The sequence below is a fragment of the Coregonus lavaretus genome (assembly GCF_964263955.1).
Source record: "Coregonus lavaretus genome assembly, chromosome: 29".
In the NCBI taxonomy this organism is placed as follows: domain Eukaryota; kingdom Metazoa; phylum Chordata; class Actinopteri; order Salmoniformes; family Salmonidae; genus Coregonus; species Coregonus lavaretus.
The window spans coordinates 9,942,865-9,967,055 of record NC_140016.1 but is presented as its reverse complement, the minus strand read 5'-3'; the positions used below and the strand labels follow the sequence as shown (position 1 = coordinate 9,967,055).

Below are 24,191 nucleotides of genomic sequence, written 5' to 3'. Positions count from 1 at the left end.
ATGGATGACACATGCAATGACATCACGGCAGACCAGTGTCAGGCCTGGATTCGCCATGCCCGAAGGTTTTTTCCAAGATATTTGGCTAATGAAAACATCCATTGTGATGTAGATGAGAACCTGTGGCCAAATCCACAAGACAGAGTTTATGAAAATGTAGAAGTACAGTAATCACTCCTATGTTTTGCTTTTTACAGTACAAGCAAGCAAGTTGAGGAACACTGCATTTGATGTTTTACAGTACTGTATCGTTTTTCATCAACATATTTCAGATTTTTTTCAATGATTCCACTGTGTCTGTAGTATTCTCTCTACTACAGCAGTACTTTTACAGGGATGTATTTACATGTAGTACCATAATGAAACATGTATCACCTATTTTGTACTACAATATCTAATGATTGTACGAACAATGACACAGTGAAACTATCGGTTGCTTGTGTGTGGGTGATCTAAATTAACGTTTCATTGGTGTTTCACAATACATTTGTTTTTTTAACCAATGATTGTGCAAGTGCAATATTTCTTTAAAGATATGAATGCACAATGCAATGTTTTGAACATTGGACAGCCTGTGTTACAAGTGATGACCGTTTTGAGTTTTGTGTCTAGAGTTTTGAAAAATTACGTCAAGGTTCTGAAATTAGTGCCAAAGTGATTGTAAAAAACTGTAAAAACAAGAAGTGACGCAGTCAGTCTTTCCTCAACTATTAGACAAGAGAGACTGGCATGCATAGTATTCATATTATCCCTCTGATTACAATGAAGAGCAAGATGTGCCGCTCTGTTCTGGGCCTGCTGCAGCTTTACTAGGTCTTTCTTTGCAACACTTTACCATATGACTGGACAATAATCAAGATAAGATCAAACTAGAGCCTGCAGGACTTGGTTTGTGGAATGTGGTGTCAAAAAAGCAGAGCATCTCTTTATTACAGACAGACCTCTCCCCATCTTTACAACCACTGAATGTATGTTTTGAGCATGACAGTTTACAATCTAAGGTAACACCAAGTAATGTAGTCTCCTCAACTTGATCAACAGCCTCACCATTCATTACCAGATTCAGCTGAGGTCTAGAACTTAGGGAATGATTTGTACCAAATACAATGCTCTTAGATTTAGAGATGATCAGGACCAGTTTGTTACTGGCCATCCATTCCAAAACAGACTGCAACTATTTTTTAAAGGGTTTCAGTGACTTCATTAGCTGTGGTTGCTGATGCATATACAGTGGCTTGTGAAAGTATTCACCCCCCTTGGCATTTTTCCTATTTTGTTGCCTTACAACCTGGAATTTAAATAGATTTTTGGGGGGTTTGTATCATTTGATTTACACAACATGCCTACCACTTTGAAGATGCAAAATATGTTTAATGTGAAACAAACAAGAAATAAGACAAAAAAAACAGAAAACTTGAGCATCCATAACTATTCCCCTCCCCCCCAGCAATTACAAATGCAAGTCTCTTGGGGTATGTCTCTATAAGCCTGGCACATCTAGCCACTGGGAGTTTTGCCCATTCTTCAAGGCAAAACTGCTCCAGCTCCTTCAAGTTGGATGGGTTCCGCTGGTGTACAGCAATCTTTAAGTCATACCACATATTCTCAATTGGATTGAGGTCTGGGCTTTGACTAGGCCATTCCAAGACATTTAAATGTTTCCCCTTAAACCACTTGAGTGTTGCTTTAGCAGTATGCTTAGGGTCATTGTCCTGCTGGAAGGTGAACCTCCGTCCCAGTCTCAAATCTCTGGAAGACTGAAACAGGTTTCCCTCAAGAATTTCCCTGTATTTAGCGCCATCCATCATTCCTTCAATTCTGACCAGTTTCCCAGTCCCTGCCGATGAAAGAAATCCCCACAGCATGATGCTGCCACCACCATGCTTCACTGTGGGGATGGTGTTCTCAGGGTGATGAGAGGTGTTGGGTTTGCGCCAGACATAGCGTTTTCCTTGATGGCCAAAAAGCTAAATTTTAGTCTCATCTGACCAGAGTACCTTCTTCCATATGTTTGGGGAGTCTCCCACATGCCTTTTGGCGAACACCAAATGTGTTTGCTTATTTTTTTCTTTAAGCAACGGCTTTTTTCTGGCCACTCTTCCGTAAAGTCCAGCTCTGTGGAGTGTACAGCTTAAAGTGGTCCTATGGACAGCAACTCCAATCTCCGCTGTGGAGCTTTGCAGCTCCTTCAAGGTTATATTTGGTCTCTTTGTTGCCTCTCTGATTAATGCCCTCCTTGCCTGGTCCGTGATTTTTGGTGGGCGGCCCTCTCTTGGCAGGTTTGTTGTGGTGCCATATTCTTTCCATTTTTAAATAATGGATTTAATGGTGCTCCGTGGGATGTTCAAAGTTTCTGATATTTTTTAATAACCCAACCCTGAACTGTACTTCTCCACAACTTTGTCCCTGACCTGTTTGGAGAGCTCCTTGGTCTTCATGGTGCCGCTTGCTTGGTGGTGCCCCTTGCTTAATGGTGTTGCAGACTCTGGGGCCTTTCAGAACAGGTGTATATATACTGAGATCATGTGACAGATCATGTGACACTTAGATTGCACACAGGAGGACTTTATTTAACTAATTATGTGACTTCTGAAGGTAATTGGTTGCACCAGATCTTATTAAGGGGCTTCATAGCAAAGGGGGAATACATATGCACGCACCACTTTTCCATTATTTTTTTATTTATTTATTTTTTAAACAAGTTATTTTTTAAATTTCACTTCACCAATTTGGACTATTTTGTGTATGTCCATTACATGAAATCCAAATAAAAATCCATTTAAATTACAGGTTGTAATGCAACAAAATAGGAAAAACGCCAAGGGGGATGAATACTTTTGCAAGGCACTGTATGGTTGAATCATCAGCATACATGGACACACATGCTTTGTTTAATGCCAGTGGCAGGTCATTGGTAAAAATAGAAAATAGTTGAGAGCCTAGAGAGCTGCCCATTACATGCTTGACATTAGATACACTTCCATTAAAGAAAACCCGCTGAGTTCTATTAGATAGATTGCTCCGAATCCACGATATGATATGGTAGACAAGCTCTAACACATATGTTTTCGCAAAACAACAGGTTATGGCCAATAATATCAAAGGCTGCACTGAAATCTAACAGTACAGCTCCCACAATCTTCTTATTATCAATTTCTTTCAAACAATCATCAGTCATTTGTGTCAGTGCAGCACATGTTGAGTGCCCTTCTTTATAAGCATGCTGAAAGTCTGTTGTTAATTTGTTTACAGAAAATAGCATTGTATTTGGTCAAACACAATTTTTTCCAACAGTTTGCTAAGAGATGGCAGCAAGCTGATAGGTCTGCTGTTAGAACCAGTAAAGGCTGCTTTACCACTCTTGGGTAGTGGAATGACTTTGGCTTCCCTCCAGGCCTGAGGACAAAGACTTTCCTCTAGGCTCAGATTAAAGATATGACAGATAGGAGTGGCTATAGAGTCAGCTACAATCCCCAGTAGCTTTCATCTAAGTTGTCAATGCCAGAAGGTTTGTCATTATTGATCGATAACAATCATTCTTCCACCTCTCCTACACTAACTTTACAAAATTCAAACTTACAATTATTTTCTTTCATTATTTGTTTTTTTATGCATGAATACGATGGCTCACTGTTCATTGTTGGCATTTCCTGCCTAAGTTTGCCCACTTTGCCAATGAAGTAATCATTAAAATAATTGGCAACATCAAATGGTTTTGTGATAAATAAGCCATCTGATTCGATGAAAGATGGAGTTGAATTTGTCTCTCTGCCCATAATTAAGTTGATATAAGTTGATCTAGGCTTCATAATACAGTTTCTTCTTCTTTTTGTTGAGTTTAGTCACATAATTTCTCAATTTGCAGAAAGTCAGCCAGTCAGATGTGCAGCCAGACTTAATAGCCACTCCTTTTGCCCCATCACTTTCAACCATACAGTTATTCCTCATCAATCCATGGAGCCTTAACAGTTCTAACAGTCAGTTTCTTAACAGGTGCATGTTTATCAATAATTGAAGAAGCAATTTCATAAATGAATCAAGTGCAGCGTATGGATGCTTCTTATTAATCACATCAGACCAACACATATTTTTTACATCATCCACATAAGAGTCACAGCTAAATCTTTTGTATGATCTCTTATACACTATTTTAGGCCCAGCTTTTGGAACTTTGGCTTTCCTGGATATAGCCACTATACTGTGATCACTGCATCCAATGGGTATGGATAGAGCTTTAGAACAACGTTCTACATGTAACCGGTGTGAAATGGCTAGCTAGTTAGCGGTGCGCACTAGTGGCATTTCAATCAGTGACGTCACTCGCTCTGAGACCTTGAAGTAGTTGTTTCCCTTGCCCTGCAAGGGCCGCGGCTTTTGTGGAGCGACGGGTAACAGTGATTCAAGGGTGACTGTTGTTGATGTGTGCAGAGGGTCCCTGGTTCAAGCCCAGGTAGGGGCGAGGAGAGGGACGGAAGCAACATTGATGCTGTTGATCCGGATCACTGGTTGCTGCGGAAAAGGAGGAGGTCAAAAGGGGGGTGAGTGTAACCGGTGTGAAATGGCTAGCTAGTTAGCGGTGCGCACTAGTGGCATTTCAATCAGTGACGTCACTCGCTCTGAGACCTTGAAGTAGTTGTTTCCCTTGCTCTGCAAGGGCCGTGGCTTTTGTGGAGCGACGGGTAACGGTGCTTCGAGGGTGACTGTTGTCGATGTGTGCAGAGGGTCCCTGGTTCAAGCCCAGGTAGGGGCGAGGAGAGGGACGGAAGCAACACTGTTACATACAGTATTAGTAAAAAATGTAATCAATACATGTGGATGATCTTGTTCCTGTAGTGTTTGTAAACACTCTGGTAGGTTGATTAATAACCTGAACCAGATTACAGGCACTGGTTACAGTGAGAAGCTTTCTTTTGAGCAGACAGCTTGATGAAAACCAGTCAATATTCAGGTCCCCAACAAAAAAGACCTTTGTGTTTAAATCACATACCCTATCAAGCATTTCACACATATTATTTAGATACTGACTATTAGCACTTGGTGACCTATAGCAACATAAGATCTTCTCTAAACATTACAGGGATATGGCTCTGAATATATACAGCAACACCTCCCCCATTGTCAGTAGCTGAGTGTAGATGCGGTGAGGAAATCAAGCGCAGGAAACACGGGCGTTCGTCAACAGACTTTAGTTAACAAAATGCAGCACCAAACAGGCGAACAGCCAACCCAACCGGGAGGCAAAATACAAATTACGCACAACACACACAGTGCGTAAAATGAAGATAGCGCACACAGTGCGGACTCTCGGAAAACAACAAACACGAGAGTAATACAAAAGAGCAACAGCTTGACAATAAACAATACCACATAACACCTGCCCCCACACACGAAAACTAAATAGGCAACCAAATCAAACACTAACAAGGGACAGGTGTACAAACAGACAAAACCAAACAAACATGAAACATCGAACGGTGGCAGCTAGTACTCCGGGGACGACGACCGCCGAAGCCTGCCCGAACAAGGAGGAGGAGCAGCCTCGGCCGAAACCGTGACACCCATAAGCATTTCTATCTCTTCTATAGATGTTATATCCCTGTATCATCAAATTAATTATCTAAGTGAGTCTCAGAAATAGCTAATATATTAATGCAGCTAAGGCTGCATATATTAATATGGGCTATTTTCAACCCTTTCCTTGGTAGCTTATCAGAGATAGACCTAATATGGAAAAGAGCAAACAAGATTTTAAAAAATATACATTCAGCTGTCCATTAATCAGTTGGTGTGTGTAAGTGTGTGTGCTGCGGGGTTGAAGCTACAAACCCATAGGCTTGGCTCTCTCATCCCTTCCAGGCATTTGGGAGGGAGGGTGGACAATGAGCCTGTCATAGCAGATTTAAGCAATGTCCCCATGCTCTCTGGCAGCTTTCATGGCTGGGATAATTTCTTTCCTCTTCTGGCGCACAGCTTCAGGATAGTCCTCGTTGAGGAAGATATTACTTCATTCAAGTTCTTGGCTCTTTCCAGAACAGCTACATTGTTCTTGAACCTCAGGAACCTGACCACTATAGGCATGGGCCTGTCACCTGGGCCAGTGCTGGATTTTCCAGTCCTGGGGGCGCGCTCCACCTCAATCTTCCTGTGATCCATCTTCAGTTTCTCCAACATTTTTTCCCTAACTTTGACCTCAGATTCCATCCAGGTCTCATGTGGAGATTCTGCAATTCCGTCCACAACCATGTTGTTCCGCCTTGATTGTCCCTCAAGATAATCTGATTTCTCCGTCATTGTTATCATGGATTCACATACAGAACTGATGTCCTTTCTCAATGACTTACAGATTGTTGTCATCTTGCCGTTCTCCTGTTTCAACTCATCGAGCTGACCCTGGGAGAACTGCAAATTGCTCTTCATTTAGTTGACTCCACCAGTATTTGGACAAAACACTTGAAGCTATTTTCTTGTTGTTGTAACAACTGCTTGTAGAACTATTTTTGTTTGTTTAAAAGATCCGGCTTTGGTCTTTGTCATGGTAGCTAGCCACGTAGGTTACGCTGTTACTCCTCGCAGTTCCAGACAGGGCAGGTCACAAGGAAGATTGAAAACAACAAACAGCAGGGATCTAGACAGCCACAAGCTTGGGACAATCCACGGTCCCAGCCACAATGGCTAACCGCGTAGCGGGCTGCATTCCAGCCCTTAAGAAAACCCAGCTAGCTTGATAGGCAGCTAGCTAGCAGCTAGGCTAGCTGCTACGCCAAACAGCTCCTTAGACCCGGCCTTGGTCGGTAGGATCCCTGGATAGATAGCAGCGGTCCCAGCAACTGATGCCAACTGCGTTGCGGGATCCAAACAAAAGTTAACTAGCTATTAACCAAACTTTTTCAATAGACTTTGAAAATTTTCCAAAACAACAAACATTCCAAAACAACACACTTTCCAAAACAACAAACAGAGCTCTCCCTCATTCCGTGTTCACATTTATATAGCCTTATTAACCTATAGTAAACATAAATCACTGACTTCCATGTGCACAAACCTTGTCCTATCAACAGTAATTCAGCCTACCAACATCTTCTGTACAGACTCAGTCAGACCTGGGCCCTGACAGTAAATCTCAGTAAGACAAAAATAATGGGGTTCCACAAAAGGTCCAGTTAACAGGACCACAAATACAAATTCCATCTAGACACCGTTGCCCTAGAGCACACAAAAAACTATACATACCTCGGCCTAAACATCAGTGCCACAGGTAACTTCCACAAAGCTGTGAACGATCTGAGAAACAAGGCAAGAAGGGCCTTCTATGCCATCAAACGGAACATAAAATTCGACATACCAATTAGAATTTGGCTAAAAATACTTGAATCAGTTATAGAACCCATTGCCCTTTATGGTTGTGAGGTCTGGGGTCCGCTCACCAACCAAGAATTCACAAAATGGGACAAACACCAAATTGAGACTCTGCATGCAGAATTCTGCAAAAATATCCTCTGTGTACAACGTAAAACACCAAATAATGCATGCAGAGCAGAATTAGGCCGATACCCGCTAATTATCAAAATCCAGAAAAGAGCCGTTAAATTCTACAACCATCTAAAAGCAAGCGATCCCGAAACCTTCCATAACAAAGCCATCACCTACAGAGAGATGAACCAGGGCGTGACACCTGGAGAAGAGTCCCCTAAGTAAGCTGGTCCTGGGGCTCTGTTCACAAACACAAACAGACCCCACAGAGCCCCAGGACAGCAACACAATTAGACTCAACCAAATCATGAGAAAACAAAAATATAATTGTTGTTACTTTTGTTTAAATATTTTAGCAGACGCTCTTATCCAGAGCGACTTACAGTTAGTGAATGCATACATGTTTTTTTTTCATACTGGCCCCCCGTGGGAATCGAACCCACAACCCTGGCGTTGCAAGCGCCATGCTCTGCCAACTGAGCTACACGGGACATTGGAAAGAATTAACAAATAAACTGCGCAAACTAGAATGCTATTTGGCCCTAAACAGAGAGTACACAGTGGCAGAATACCTGACCACTGTGACTGACCCAAACTTAAGGAAAGCTTTGACTATGTACAGACTCAGTGAGCATAGCCTTGCTATTGAGAAAGGCCGCCGTAGGCAGACCTGGCTCTCAAGAGAAGACAGGCTATGTGCACACTGCCCACAAAATGAGGTGGAAACTGAGCTGCACTTCCTAACCTCCTGCCAAATGTATGGCCATATTAGAGACACATATTTCCCTCAAATTACACAGATCCACAAAGAATTCGAAAACAAACCCAATTTTGATAAACTCCCATATCTATTGGGTGAAATACCACAGTGTGCCATCACAGCAGCAAGATTTGTGATCTGTTGCCACAAGAAAAGGGCAACCAGCGAAGAACAAACACCATTGTAAATACAATCCATATGTATGTTTATTTATTTTCCCTCTTGTACTTTAACTATTTGCACATAATATCACATTTGAAATGTATTTTAATGTCACATAATATCACAATGAAATTGTTTATTTCGCTTTTGTTTATTATCTACTTCACTTGCTTTTGCAATGTTAACATATGTTTCCCATGCCAATAAAGCCCTTAAATTGAATTGAATTGAAATTGAGAGAGAGAGAGAGGAAGAGAGAGAGAGTGTCTGAGTCCTACCGCTCGAGTCCTGGTCCAAGTGCTCCAGGCTGAGTCACTGGGTCCACCTTAACTCAAAATAAAGATATAGTGTAGTGGCAATAGGGATTTAGTCAATAAATTGTTTGCTATCCATTTTCCTTTCTTTCTGTACCACCAAATGTTTGCATACAGGCTACTGGTAATGTTACCATGGCTACGTTCAGCAGGCTACTGGTAATGTTACCATGGCTACGTTCAGCAGGCTACTGGTAATGTTACCATGGCTACGTTCAGCAGGCTACTGGTAATGTTACCATGGCTACGTTCAGCAGGCTACTGGTAATGTTACCATGGCTACGTTCAGCAGGCTACTGGTAATGTTACCATGGCTACGTTCAGCATGCTACTGGTAATGTTACCATGGCTACGTTCAGCATGCTACTGGTAATGTTACCATGGCTACGTTCAGCATGCTACTGGTAATGTTACCATGGCTACGTTCAGCATGCTACTGGTAATGTTACCATGGCCACGTTCAGTTGAGAAACGTTCTCAAACGTTGCAGATAGAAGTTCTGTGAATAGAGCCAACGTTATTCCTTATTCAACATGTCAGAGAGGCATGTTTGTTCTACATAGCATTTTTCTATCTGAACGTTCCAAAACGTTGTGTCCTGCTGAACGCGCCCCAGGTTGTTAGCTATAGCTAGCTAATGAGGCAACATGACTGAACAAGGTGTAGTCTAAACAATTGGTTAACGGTCCAGTCCACAAGTAGCCTAGTTTTAAAACGGCCTGCGATATGCTTTATGAAGGACCTCAACCACCCGAGCCACGGCCTGTTAACCCTGCTATCATCCAGAAAACGAGGTCAGTACAGGTGCATCAAAGCTGGGACCGAGAGACTGAAAAACTGCTTATATCTCAAGATCATCACTGTTTAATAGCCATCACTAGCCGGCCTCAACCCAGTACCCTGCCCTGAACTTAGTGACTGTCACTAGCCGGCTACCACTCGGTTACTCATCCCTGCACCTTAGAGGCTGCTTCCCTATGTACATAGACATGGAATCACTGGTCACTTTAATAATGGAACACTGGTCACTTTCATAAAGTTTACATACTGTTTTACCCATTTCATATGTATATACTATATTCTAGTCAAGTCCAACCTATTCAACTATTGCTGTACATATACTATTCTATCCTACGTATTTTTCAGATATACTATACAGTGGGGGAAAAAAGTATTTAGTCAGCCACCAATTGTGCAAGTTCTCCCACTTAAAAAGATGAGAGAGGCCTGTAATTTTCATCATAGGTACACGTCAACTATGACAGACAAAATGAGAAAATAAAATCCAGAAAAATCACATTGTAGGATTTTTAATGAATTTATTTGAAAATTATGGTGGAAAATAAGTATTTGGTCAATAACAAAAGTTTCTCAGTACTTTGTTATATACCCTTTGTTGGCAATGACACAGGTCAAACGTTTTCTGTAAGTCTTCACAAGGTTTTCACACACTGTTGCTGGTATTTTGGCCCATTCCTCCATGCAGATCTCCTCTAGAGCAGTGATGTTTTGGGGCTGTCGCTGGGCAACACGGACTTTCAACTCCCTCCAAAGATTTTCTATGGGGTTGAGATCTGGAGACTGGCTAGGCCACTCCAGGACCTTGAAATGCTTCTTACGAAGCCACTCCTTCGTTGCCCGGGCGGTGTGTTTGGGATCATTGGCATGCTGAAAGACCCAGCCACGTTTCATCTTCAATGCCCTTGCTGATGGAAGGAGGTTTTCACTCAAAATCTCACGATACATGGCCCCATTCATTCTTTCCTTTACACGGATCAGTCGTCCTGGTCCCTTTGCAGAAAAACAGCCCCAAAGCATGATGTTTCCACCCCCATGCTTCACAGTAGGTATGGTGTTCTTTGGATGCAACTCAGCATTCTTTGTCCTCCAAACACGACGAGTTGAGTTTTTACCAAAAAGTTCTATTTTGGTTTCATCTGACCATATGACATTCTCCCAATCCTCTTCTGGATCATCCAAATGCACTCTAGCAAACTTCAGACGGGCCTGGACATGTACTGGCTTAAGCAGGGGGACACGTCTGGCACTGCAGGATTTGAGTCCCTGGCGGCGTAGTGTGTTACTGATGGTAGGCTTTGTTACTTTGGTCCCAGCTCTCTGCAGGTCATTCACTAGGTCCCCCCGTGTGGTTCTGGGATTTTTGCTCAACGTTCTTGTGATCATTTTGACCCCACGGGGTGAGATCTTGCGTGGAGCCCCAGATCGAGGGAGATTATCAGTGGTCTTGTATGTCTTCCATTTCCTAATAATTGCTCCCACAGTTGATTTCTTCAAACCAAGCTGCTTACCTATTGCAGATTCAGTCTTCCCAGCCTGGTGCAGGTCTACAATTTGTTTCTGGTGTCCTTTGACAGCTCTTTGGTCTTGGCCATAGTGGAGTTTGGAGTGTGACTGTTTGAGGTTGTGGACAGGTGTCTTTTATACTGATAACAAGTTCAAACAGGTGCCATTAATACAGGTAACGAGTGGAGGACAGAGGAGCCTCTTAAAGAAGAAGTTACAGGTCTGTGAGAGCCAGAAATCTTGCTTGTTTGTAGGTGACCAAATACTTATTTTCCACCATAATTTGCAAATAAATTCATAAAAAATCCTACAATGTGATTTTCTGGATTTTTTTTCCTCAATTTGTCTGTCATAGTTGACATGTACCTATGATGAAAATTACAGGCCTCTCTCATCTTTTTAAGTGGGAGAACTTGCACAATTGGTGGCTGACTAAATACTTTTTTTCCCCAGTGTATATTCTATCCACATACCTTCCATAATGTCTATACATCCCATCACATACACTACCGTTCAAAAGTTTGGGGTCACTTAGAAAAGCAATTTTTTGGTCCATTAAAATAACATCAAATTGATCAATACAGTGTAGCCATTGTTAATGTTGTAAATGGCTATTGTAGCTGGAAACGGCTGGTTTTTAATGGAATATCTACATAGGCGTACAGAGGCCCATTATCAGCAACCATCAGTCTAAGATATGGCTTTTTCTTTGCAACTCTGCCTAGAAGGTCAGCATCCCAGAGTCGCCTCTTCACTGTTGACGTTGAGACTGGTGTTTTGCGGGTACTATTTAATGAAGCTGCCAGTTGAGGACCTGTGAGGTGCCTGGAATAGCCTTCATTTCTCAGAACTAGAATAGACTGACGAGTTTCAGAAGAAAGTTATTTGTTTCTGGACATTTTGAGCCTAGATTTGTGTGTATTGTTGTGTATTGTTAGATATTACTGCACTGTTGCAGCTACTAAAACAAGCATTTTGTTTTAGACTCCAAAGTATTCCTTTTGGAGGTTGCGTTGCAATCATTTGACGTCATGATTGGGTTTGCGGGCCTATGATGCCTGCTAGAAGGGAATGCTGATGTCAGTTAATGTTAGAATGTGGTGGCCATTTGAGAAGTCAGATGGAGCTGGGGGGTTGAAACTCTGTGAGACCCGTCCGCCTTACATAAACACTTTCTTCACTAGAATATTTGTCAGTGACTTGCATCACTATGGTGATAACAACATCCTGTTTCCTGCTAGCTTAGTGATCAGGGCCTATTGTGGTCCTGTCACATCATGGCTGTCGAGCTTTCAATGGCTGCCTATATGGTATTTTCTAGATAAGGTTCCCAGGTGCCTACTCTCTTCTTTTGATCCTCTCTATCCCCCTCTCCCTTCCTCCGTCTGTCTGTCCTCCCCTTGGCACTTTCTTTTTGTCTCCACGATTCCTCAAGATTAGAAGGGGGAAGGAGGGATGTGTGTGTGTGTGTGTGTGTGTTATCTATACCTATCACAATGCCCCCAGTCCACGTCTTCGCTTTTGGAGGGTGAGTCAGAGATGGTTGGCAACACAATACACAACACCAGGGCCAAATACAGTGCATTCGGAAAGTATTCAGACCCCTTCCCTTTTTCCACATTTTGTTACGTTACAGCAATATTCTGAAATGGATTATATTAAAATGTTTCCTCATCAATCTACACACAATACCCCATAATGACAAAGCGAAAACAGGTTTTAAGAAATGTTTGCTAAAAATAAAAATAATACAACTGAAATACCTTATTTACATAAGTATTCAGACCCTTTGCTATTAAACTCGAAATTGAGCTCAGGTGCATCGTGTTTCCATTGATCATCCTTGAGATGTTTCTACAACTTGAATGGAGTCCACCTGTGGTAAATTCAATTGATTGAACATGATTTGGAATGGCACACACCTGTCTATATAAGGTCCCACAGTTGACAGTGTATGTCAGAGCAAAAACCAAGCCATGAGGTCAAAGGAGTTGTCCGTAGAGCTCCGAGACAGGATTGTGTCGAGGCACAGATTTGGGGAAGGGTACAAAAAATGTTCTGCAGCATTGAAGGTCCCCAAGAACACAGTGGCCTCCATCATTCTTAAATGGAAGAAGTTTGGAACCACCAAGACTCTTCCCAGAGCTGGCCGCCAGTCCAAACTGACCAATCGGGGGAGAAGGGCCTTGGTCAGGGAGGTGACCAAGAACCCGATGGTCACTCTGACAGAAGGACAACCATGTCTGCAGCACTCCACCAATCAGGCCTTTATGGTAGAGTGGCCAGACGGAAGCCACTCCTCAGTAAAAGGCACATGACAGCCTGCTTGGAGTTTGCCAAAGGGCACCTAAAGGACTCTCAGACTAAAGGGTTGAGCTGCCGCTTTCAAGGAGCGGGACTCTAACCCAGACGCTTATAAGAAATCCCGCTATGCCCTCTGACGAACCATCAAACAGGCAAAGAGTCAATACAGGACTAAGATTGAATCGTACTACACCGGCTCCGACGCTCGTCGGATGTGGCAGGGCTCGCAAACTATTACAGACTACAAAGGGAAGCACAGCCGTGAGCTGCCCAGTGACACGAGCCTACCAGACGAGCTAAATTACTTCTACGCTCGCTTCGAGGCAAGTAACACTGAAACCTGCATGAGAGCATCAGCTGTTCTGGATGACTGTGTGATTGCGCTCTCCCTAGCCGATGTGAGTAAGACCTTTAAACAGGTCAACATTCACAAGGCCACAGGGCCAGACGGATTACCAGGACGTGTACTCCGAGCATGCGCTTACCAACTGGCAAGTGTCTTCACTGACATTTTCAACCTCTCCCTGTCTGAGTCTGTAATACCAACATGTTTCAAGCAGACCACCATAGTCCCTGTGCCCAAGAACACTAAGGTAACCTGCCTAAATGACTACCGACCTGTAGCGCTCACGTCTGTAGCCATGAAGTGCTTTGAAAGGCTGGTCATGGCTCACATCAACACCATTATCCCAGAAACCCTAGACCCACTCCAATTTGCATATCGCCCCAACAGAGCCACAGATGATGCAATCTCTATTGCGCTCCACACTTCCCTTTCACACCTGGACAAAAGGAACGCCTATGTGAGAATTCTATTCATTGACTACAGCTCAGCGTTCAACACCATAGTGCCCTCAAAGCTCATCACTAAGCTAAGGACCCTGGGACTAAACACCTCCCTCTGCAACTGGATCCTGGACTTCCTGACGGGCCACCCCCAGGTGGTAAGGGTAGGTAACAACACATCCGCCACGCTGATCCTCAACACGGGGGCCCCTCAGGGGTGCGTGCTCAGTCCCCTCCTGTACTCCCTGTTCACTCATGACTCCATGGCCAGGCAGGACTCCAACACCATCATTAAGTTTGCCGATGACACAACAGTGGTAGGCCTGATCACCGACAACGACGAGACAGCCTATAGAGAGTAGGTCAGAGACCTGGACGTGTGGTGCCAGGACAACAACCTCTCCCTCAACGTGATCAAGACAAAGGAGATGATTGTGGACTACAGGAAAAAGAAGAGGACTGAGCACGCCCCCATTCTCATCGATGGGGCTGTAGTGGAGCAGGTTGAGAGCTTCAAGTTCCTTGGTGTCCACATCATCAACAAATTAACATGGTCCAAGCACACCAAGACAGTCGTGAAGAGGGCACGGCAAAACCTATTCCCCCTAAGGAGACTGAAAATATTTGGCATGGGTCCTCAGATCCTCAAAGGGTTCTACAGCTGCACCATCGACAGCATCCTGACTGGTTGCATCACTGCCTGGTATGGCAACTGCTCGGCCTCCGACCGCAAGGCACTACAGAGGGTAGTGCGTACGGCCCAGTACATCACTGGGGCCAAGCTTCCTGCCATCCAGGAACTCTATACCAGGCGGTGTCAGAGGAAGGCCCTTAAAATTGTCAAAGACTCCAGCCACCCTAGTCATAGACTATTCTCTCTGCTACCGCACGGCAAGCGGTACCGGAGCGCCAAGTCTAGGTCCAAGAGGCTTCTAAACAGCTTTTACCCCCAAGCCATAAGACTCCTGAACGTCTAATCAAATGGCTACCCAGACTATTTGCATTGTCCCCCCACCCCTCTTTTATGCTGCTGCTACTCTCTGTTTATTATCTATGCATAGTCACTTTAATACCTCTACCTACATGTACATATTTTTTTTATTAGATTTTTTATATAAATGTGCACAAATGTCTAAAAACCAGTTTTTTCTTTGTCATATGGGGTATTGTGCGTAGATTTATGAGGGAAAAATACAATTTAATTCATTTTAGAATAAGGCTGTAACGTAGCAAAATGTGGAAAAAGTCAAGGGGTCTGAATACTTTCCGAATGCACTGTAGAGGGAAATTACCTTAGCTGTAGGGTAGAAATTGATCTACCTTTGAATATGATCATATGACACATCTTTTGAATATGACTGGTATTCTGAAGAGTTATATGCTAACTATGTGGTTTCTGAGCCTTATGCCAAGAGAAAACAGGCTTTTCTTTGCATCACAACATAGCCTATGGGAAAAGAGCAGGGAGGAAGTGGCCTAATGAGCTATATAGACCTGCATGATCATCAAAGGGAGTGTGCACTAACAAGATTTAGGAACATCATTCAGTAGATTCTGTGGTATGTCGCTCCGCCCCTCACATCCTTTCTTTGAGGGAGAACTCCAAGAGCCTTCAAGGGAAAAATCTCAAATCCATTCACATTGTGGGGAATGGCTGTAGGCTACAAACACTATAGTTAGATAATTATGTGCTCTTAAACAGGGTAATAACCATGCGGGGCTTCGAGTCCCGTTTGTGTTGGAAAAGACTCACGAAAATCTGATTGCTTACGCCTCAGGGTAAATACCGCCAAAGACTGAATGCCGGATTTTACCGAACACCGCTGGATGATGTCGCGAGCTCCTTGACACTGATTCCCATCCTCGAATGCGGGAGAGAAAATGTGGAAAGAGGAATATGACGTTCATTTCGACTTGCTTCTCGAACTTCTGTAAGTCTTTTTTCCATGGTTCTGCTCACAGTTAACTTGTTCTGAAGTTTCGTGTGTCAGTCAGACTCAGAATAAGCGGGAGTGTGTGCTGTATTTGTAATTAGAATATTGAGCGGACAGTTTTGACAGCCGTTGAAAAGCATGGATTTACCACTATTCAGTTTAAGAACACTGTCATGAAAAATGTGGCTACTTTTAAGTATAATTGGCATACGTTTGAGAATAGCTAATTGACTATGCCGTATAAGAAAAACGTTAATATGAATTCTCTGTATGGCTCGAACTTTGGTCAGTTTATAATGGTTTTGTAACGCGGATCAATACATTTGAACCATCTCTGTTGACCATGCTACATATTGCTCACTCTCATGCCGGGAGACTGGCAACAACGTTGATCAACATGCCCCTAGGAACTAACAAACTCCTTTCTTTCCTTTAAAAAAATCAGTGACTATTATTCCTAACCCTTTATCACTTATTGCCACGGCAGTATACTGTAGTGCAGCATCAGTGAATGTTGTGTTATTTTAGAAGTTGTTGTGGTTTTGAATAACACAATGAGACTGAGGGGGCAGTAGGTTATGAATGATCCAGTGGTGTATTAGACTGGTGTAGTGGTGGATCATTTAATGCCGAGTCCTTGGGATTATTCCATCAAGACATTGCACAGAGGATGCCAGTGTTTGCACATACAGCTACAAGCCTCAGTTATGAAACACAGACACACACACCCCTACTCATAAATAGCAGACACACTCACCCATTTTCTCACACAATGGGTGTTTTGGACTTTAGTCACATACACAAATACTGGATGTGCAATTCCAAAATTGCAATATTATGGCACTAGACTGTGAACCCCACATACACACCTATCCACGCACACACACACACACACACACACACACACACACGCACACACACACACACACACACACACACACACACACACACACACACACACACACACACACACACACACACACACACACACACACACACACACACACACACACACACAGACAGACAGACACAGCCCTTCACCTGACACACCCTTGCTGGCCTAGGGGTGGATAGCACACAGCACAACTGGGAGAGAGAGAGATTACCAGGTGAGTCACAGACATGCAGTTTCATGCTCTAAGTATGGGCACAGACACACACACACACACACACACACACCGATTCACTATTAAATTAGCTGACTATTCAGGGGAAATCTACTCACGACTTCTCAAATGCATAATAGTGACAGTGAAAGGTACATGGAGCTGTGCTGTAGTTCACTTCGTCCAAGATAAAGATCAAGATCCATATTGAAAATCCATATTGAATGCCAGTGGCTGTGAGTCAGTGTCTTTGACCTAAATGGCATTCTATTCCTTACATAGTGCAGCCCTTTGGGCCCAGGTCAAAAGCAATGTACTATAGGGAATAGGGTTCCATTTAGGACTCTGTCAGTGTGTTGTGCGTTTGATGGACATTGCATGTCTTCACTGGGGCCCCCTGGATTGCCGTGACTCCCAGGCTGGCATGAGTTGTTCATTATTCAGGAGATCGACTGTGTTTTTGTGAACAGAAATGTGGTTAGGATTAGGCATGGTGGCCAACGTGGACAGAATGCTAAGGAAATGCATCTGTAAGATATGAAGATAAAAAACCACATGTTTGTTGTAGCCTATGGGCAGGTTTGGGCATCGTTTGGGGATAGTTACATCCTTGTGCTCATTGCATGCTGTTGCCTGATGTGAGGATTGTGGGTAATTGTGATGTAGGAGACATCAAATTGGGAGGGGCAGTAATTGCGCATGCATATGAAAGATAATGATGAATAGAATGTAGGGAGGGCAATTATTTTGTTGATAGTTCCTCGTCTGTCTTAGGCTGGATGAAGAAGAGTATATCTTCCTTGTACAGAGGGAGGTATGAGTACCTATTCTCGTTTGGGTATAGTTCCATCATTGTGCGAGGCTTGTGCTCAGGGCACGCTGTTGCCTGCAGTGAGGATTGTGGGTAATTGTGATGCAGGAGACATCAACCTGGGAGGGGTAGTACTTGCGCCTGTCATTGCTCCTCCTAGGACACCGGGTTGAATTTAGGAAGGAATGCAATTGCTCTAATCAGATTATGCAGAAAAATCTGAATCATCTATAGAGAGAATGTTGACAATGTCAAAGAGACACATACAATGATAGGGATGACCAGCACACATGGTCCGGTTTGGACCGGTCTGGTCCGGTCTGGTCTGGTCCGGTCCGGTTTGGTCTGGTCCGGTCTGGTCCGGTTTGGACCGGTCTGGTCCGGTCCGGTCTGGAGGCCTTTCACGTTTGTTTTCAGTACTATTTCAGTAGTGTTTGTTTAGGATGTTTTATGTGTTTTGGTTAGAAGGATAGAGAGATGTAGGGACTCTGTTTCAGATATGCTATCTTCATCTTCAGGGGATTTTTATTATTGAATCAGGGTTATATGAGAAAATCATATCTAATTTGCCATGTAACTTTTATGTTGGTAGAATATCACACATTCTTTATATTTATTATCGTATCTATCTGTTTATTCTTGTCTAGTAAAAATGAAAGGATCTTCTTTAGAGGACATTATGTCATCAATGGTCTTGAAATGTGAGTTTATAGCTCCCATATATCATTATAACATTCTGTTTTAATCTTTATGACTGCCAGTCAGTGGTCCTGCTAGGGCCCTGTTCTGTGGGGCAGGTAGGTGCCATACTATCAGCTCAACAAGGCTGTCATGTTGGTTGGTCCTGCTAGGGCCCTGTTCTGTGGGGCAGGTAGGTGCCATACTATCAGCTCAACAAGGCTGTCATGTTGGTTGGTCCACAGAGATCTGTCTGTGTGTGTTGTGTTCTCAACAATGCCAACCTCACATGTTGCAAGATCCACAGTTATCAAGTGGATAATCTGTCCTAATCTCTGAATGTCCCTGTGTGTGTCCTCGTAAGTGATGCCAACGACACGGATGTGCTGTCGGACTCTGAGTCGGAGCTGGGCGGTCTAGAGCAGCTGGAGAGAGGCAGCACGGACACCCTGTCCAACGGTTGCCGTGCCGACTGTAACGCCGCCAAACGCCTGGCCAAGCGCCTGTTCTACCTGGAGGGCTTCAAACGCTGCGATGTGGCACGCCACCTGGGCAAGAAGTGGGGTTTCAGGCATACACACACACAAGACCACACACACAAGACCACACACACAAGACCACACACACACACTGTCATTCAGTCACACATGTATATGTCTCACAGTGTTTATATTGTACTATATGTATTTTATATCATCTTAAACTTCACCCCTCTCTCTCTCTCTCTCTCTCTCTCTCTCTCTTTCTCTCTCTCTCTCTCTCTCTCTATCGCTCCCCATCCCTCCTCCCTCTGTCCATCATCTAGTAATGAGTTCAGCCAGCTGGTGGCGTCAGAGTACCTCAGCTTCTTTGATTTCTCTGGCCTGTCATTGGACAAGGCCCTGAGGTAAGACCAGTCAGCCCAGTCAGCACTATTCTCACAGCCCTGCTCACAACACATTAGCCTATCGTTGATTTTTGAGTATAGAGCTCTATTTTGCGATACAGTCAACTGTCAACTCCTGGTATACAGTATACCATGATTTGGGACTGTCTTGAATGCATGTATTAAACCACAGCATGCAGATATCCAGAGTAAATGAACATGTTTGTATTGGGAGTGGTGAACCACAGAGTTTCCACTGTACTGTACTGTACTAGTCTACTGTAGCCTTACTCTTACGTCGCCATTAGCGATTTCCAAAATAAACTTGAGGAAGCCTAGAAATGGAGGTTGTAGCTTATAGCCTATATCACTGTACGGACAGATACACTGCATTCTAGCCTGAAATCAATACTGCCTTCTCATTCGTTGGTCTTTGACCTAATTCTCAGGAACTTCCTGAAAGCCTTTCCTCTGATGGGGGAGACCCAGGAGAGAGAAAGGATCCTGGTCCACTTCTCTAAGAGGTTCTGTGTCTGCAACCCCACAGCCCTCGCCCCCGAAGGAAAGGACATATCCAAACGGAATGATGATGATGATGATGAAGATGATGGTGATGATGATGATGATTATAATTAGGGTGTTGGGGAGGCTTGGGAAGACTATGATGAGGATGAGGATGACGACGATAACAGCTTTGTTGCCTTGAATGAAAAACCAGTGCCGGCTCTTGCCACTAAGCGACATAAGAGGACGCTTAGGGCCCCATGGCTGCTAGGGGGCCCCCGACCCCCTTTCCTTTTCTTAGGAAGTCAGAATAGTAGAACACACAAGGTGTAATTTCAAAATTTGGTAGTGCATCAGCAGTTTTTTTTTCTTGTTATGTCAGTCATAGACAGTCACTCAATTAGCCCATGTCAGCTAACATTTTATAGATTACTAGGTAAGTTAGTCTAGCCAGCTATCTAAACCTCATTGCCAAATTACTGACCGGGTATGCAAGGCACGTGCCCAGGGTCCCTGACCTCCAGGGGGCCCCCATTGACTTTGTTAGTCATGCTCACTCAGATAGCATATTAACAAGACATACAGTGCCTTCAGAAAGTATTCACACTCCTATACTTTTTCCACATTTTGTTGTGTTACAAAGTGGGATTAAAATTGATTTAATTGTCATTTTTTGTCAATAATCTATACAAAATACTCTGTAATGTCAAAGTGGAAGACAAATTCTAACATTTGTAAAAAACAAACAAAAAAACCCCACATATCTCTAAGAGCTTTGCACACCTGGATTGTACAATAAATTCATTATTCTTTTTTAAATTCTTCAAGCTCTGCCAAGTTGGTTGTTGATCATTGCTAGACAGCCATTTACAATTATTGCCATAGATTTTCAAGCCAATCTATGTCAAAACTGTAACTAGGACATTCAATGTCGTCTTAGTAAACAACTCCAGTGTATATTTGGCCTTGTATTTTAGGTTATTGTCCTGCTGAAAGGTGAATTTGTCTGTTGGAAAGCAGACTGAAGCAGGTTTTTCTCTAGGATTTTGCCTGTGCTTCCCTCTATTCCGTTTATTTTTATAATAAAAAACACTAGTCCTTGCCGATGACAAGCACACCCATAACATGATGCCCCCACCACCATGCTTGAAAATATGAAGAGTGGTACTCAGTGATGTGTTGTGTTAGATTTGCCCCCAAACATAACGCTTTTTATTCAGGACATAAAGTTAATTTCTTTGCCACATCTTTTGCAGTTTTACTTTAGTGCCTTATTGCAAACAGGATGCATGTTTTGGAATATTTTTATTCTGTACAGGCTTCCTTCTTCTCACTCTGTCAATTAGGTTAGTATTGTGGAGTAACTACAATGTTGTTGATCCATCCTCCTCCTCCTATCACAGCCATTAAACTGCAACTGTTTTAAAGTGACCATTGGCCTCATGGTGAAATCCCTGAGCGGTTTCCTTCTTCTCTGGCAACTTAGTTAGGAAGGACGCCTGTATCTTATTAGTGACTGGGTGTATTGATACACCATCTAAAGTGTAATTAATAACTTCACCATGCTCAAAGGGATATTCAATGTCTGCTTTTTTTTTTCTTTTTTTTTTACAATCTACCAGTAGGTGTGAGGCATTGGAAAACCTCCCTGGTCTTTGAGATTGAATCTGTGTTTGAAATTCACTGCTCGACTGAGGGACCTTACAAATAATTGTATGTGTGGGGTACAGAGATGAGGTAGTCATTAAAAAATAATGTTAAACACAATTATTGCGCACAGAGTGAGTCCATGCAACTTATTGTTACTTTTTAAGAAAATGTTTACTCCTGAATTTATTTAGGCTTGCCATAACAAAGGGGTTGAATACTTATTCACTCAAGACATTTCAGCTTTTCATTTTTAATTAATTAGGAAAACATTTCTAAAAACATAATTACGCTTTGACATTATGGGGTATTCTGTGTGACAAAAAAATCTCCATTTAATCAATTTTAAATTCAGGCTGTAACACAACAAAATGTGGAAAAAGTTAAGGGGTTTGAAAACTTTCTGAAGGCATTGTAAGTCATGGCAAAATGTGTATAAAGAAATATGCTTTAAAACGGCAACATTTTCTCTACGCCCCATGGCAAAATGTGTAGAATTGCAGGACATTAACATTTGAGTTTCTCTTCGTCATCAAGAGGTGGGCCACTAAAAATGTTTTGCCCGCAAGGTGGGGCTGCCCCCAACCAAATCTCGCTTAGGGCCCCCCAAAAAACATTTAAAAAAACAATACATTTCTTACATTTACATTTTGAATGGCATATTATAAAGTATTCTGCCAGGTATTGTTGAGACTTCAAAATATAAAATAGTCATCCATGACATTTAGATAACAACATTGAAAAACATGTTTTCTTCTTCCAACAGACGGAGCCCATACGTTAACCTGCGCCCTGATGCTGCTCAACACTGATCTACATGGACACGTATGTACAGCTCTGTTATCAAACCTACAATCTGTGGAGATGGATGGAAATCAATGTACAGGCAGGATCCCCCAGAAATACTCATAAATCCTATTTGACATACAGCATACTCACACACCAACACTATTGACATAGAAAAACCTACTGTAGTCGACTCATTTTATTTATATTTTATGCTTGGCTGTCTTTCAGAATAAGAATAATCCCCCCCCCCCCTTTAAGCCAGGCAACACCTGTTTAGAAGTGATGTGCTGCATCAACAATAGCTTCTCTCTCTCGCTCGCTCTCTCTCTCTCAATCTCCATCTCTCTTCTGTCCTCTGTCCTACTTTTTTGCCTCTTCACCTCTCCTCCTTCTGTCTCCTCCTTCTGTCTCCTCTTTCTGTCTCCTCTTTCTGTCTCCTACTACTAAATACCACAGTATACTAACTCTTATCCAGTGTTAATTTAACACGCGCTCTCACAATTTAACTCTCTGTTCTTGTATGTATACTAACAGATCCTCTCCTGCATCTAACGCACTCTCTCTCCCTCCTTCGGTTATTCACCTCTCCTCTCATTCCATCTATCCTCCTGGGTTCTGTCTGGTCTCTGTGTAACCTCTGGCTGTCCTGCTCCGTAGGTGGTAAGTGGCCTTTAGCACTAACCTCTTCTGTGTCTCTCCATAAACAGTACACAGTATATCTGTGGCTGTAATGTAACCAATGAACACATAGTGCACGATGAGGAGAATAGCTAGTGCCCTACCTGCACAGCACTGACACCTAGTGGTAAATATATTTGAAGGTTTCTCAACAGATACAGTATTTAGCTTTAATTCTCTGTGTGGTTTTGTTTCTCTTGTCCAGAACATTGGGAAGAAGATGTCTTGCCAGCAGTTCATCAGTAATCTGGATAGCCTAAACGACGGTAAAGACTTCCCTAAAGACCTATTAAAGGTACGGTAATCAACGCTAGGACAATATTGCTAATGTAATATTTGGTCAGATTCCAAGTTTGGCGTTACTCTGAAGTTCATCCAGTTCAATCAGGTGTAATGTGAGTTTTCTCTCCCACCATTTTGATTTCTTCACTTCCTCTTCCTGTTTAGGTGCTGTATAATTCAATAAAGAACGAGAAGCTTGAATGGGCAATGTGAGTATCCATTCTCAGGTGTGTGTGTGTGTATAATGCGCGTTCGTGTGTGCACGTGCGTGTGTGCACGTGCGTGTGTGTGTCCTATGTTATATCTGATGTATGATGTATTGCAGTGAGGAAGAGGAGTTCAGGAAGAGTCTATCGGAGCTGGTGGAGGAGCAGTGTGAGGGAGGGGGGAAGAGGGGGGTTGCCAGGGTAACAGATGGCAATAACCCTTTCATCGCCATCCCCATCCTACTCAACGCTGTCACCTATAAACATGGTGTCCTGACCCGCAAGAGCCACGCAGACATGGACGGCAAACGCAGTGAGGACACACACACACACACACACACACACACACACATAGATTGGCTTAGGCTAGGTTGAAAGGGGATTTCTTAGAGCGTGAATCTTCAGTTATTGGGATTTAAACAACGTTAGAAATAACGGTTGTCTCACTCTCTCTTCTCTCCCTCTCTCTCTAGCCCCACGAGGACGGCGAGGCTGGAAGAAGTTCTATGCGGTTCTAAAGGGGATGATCCTTTATCTCCAGAAGGTACCAGATACCTCTCCGTTACCATAGAAACAGACTTCTACCACTGC

General features: G+C 43.1%; 1 protein-coding gene across 2 annotated transcripts in view; it reads left to right on the top strand.

Moving 5' to 3' along the window:
• Window positions 1–24,191, top strand: part of LOC311105327 (PH and SEC7 domain-containing protein 2-like) — a 51,459-nt gene that overhangs the window by 19,806 nt on the left and 7,462 nt on the right. For both annotated transcript variants that reach the window (XR_014610242.1, XM_084147444.1), the window contains exons 4-11: window positions 18,994–19,188; window positions 19,435–19,515; window positions 19,944–20,104; window positions 22,412–22,470; window positions 23,318–23,407; window positions 23,560–23,603; window positions 23,720–23,913; window positions 24,074–24,144. Coding sequence is in view for 1 of the 2 variants with exons in the window: in XM_084147444.1 (XP_084003570.1) it covers window positions 18,994–19,188; window positions 19,435–19,515; window positions 19,944–20,104; window positions 22,412–22,470; window positions 23,318–23,407; window positions 23,560–23,603; window positions 23,720–23,913; window positions 24,074–24,144 (895 nt within the window). In the remaining variant the exon portion in view is untranslated. The remainder of the gene's footprint in view (window positions 1–18,993; window positions 19,189–19,434; window positions 19,516–19,943; window positions 20,105–22,411; window positions 22,471–23,317; window positions 23,408–23,559; window positions 23,604–23,719; window positions 23,914–24,073; window positions 24,145–24,191) is intronic.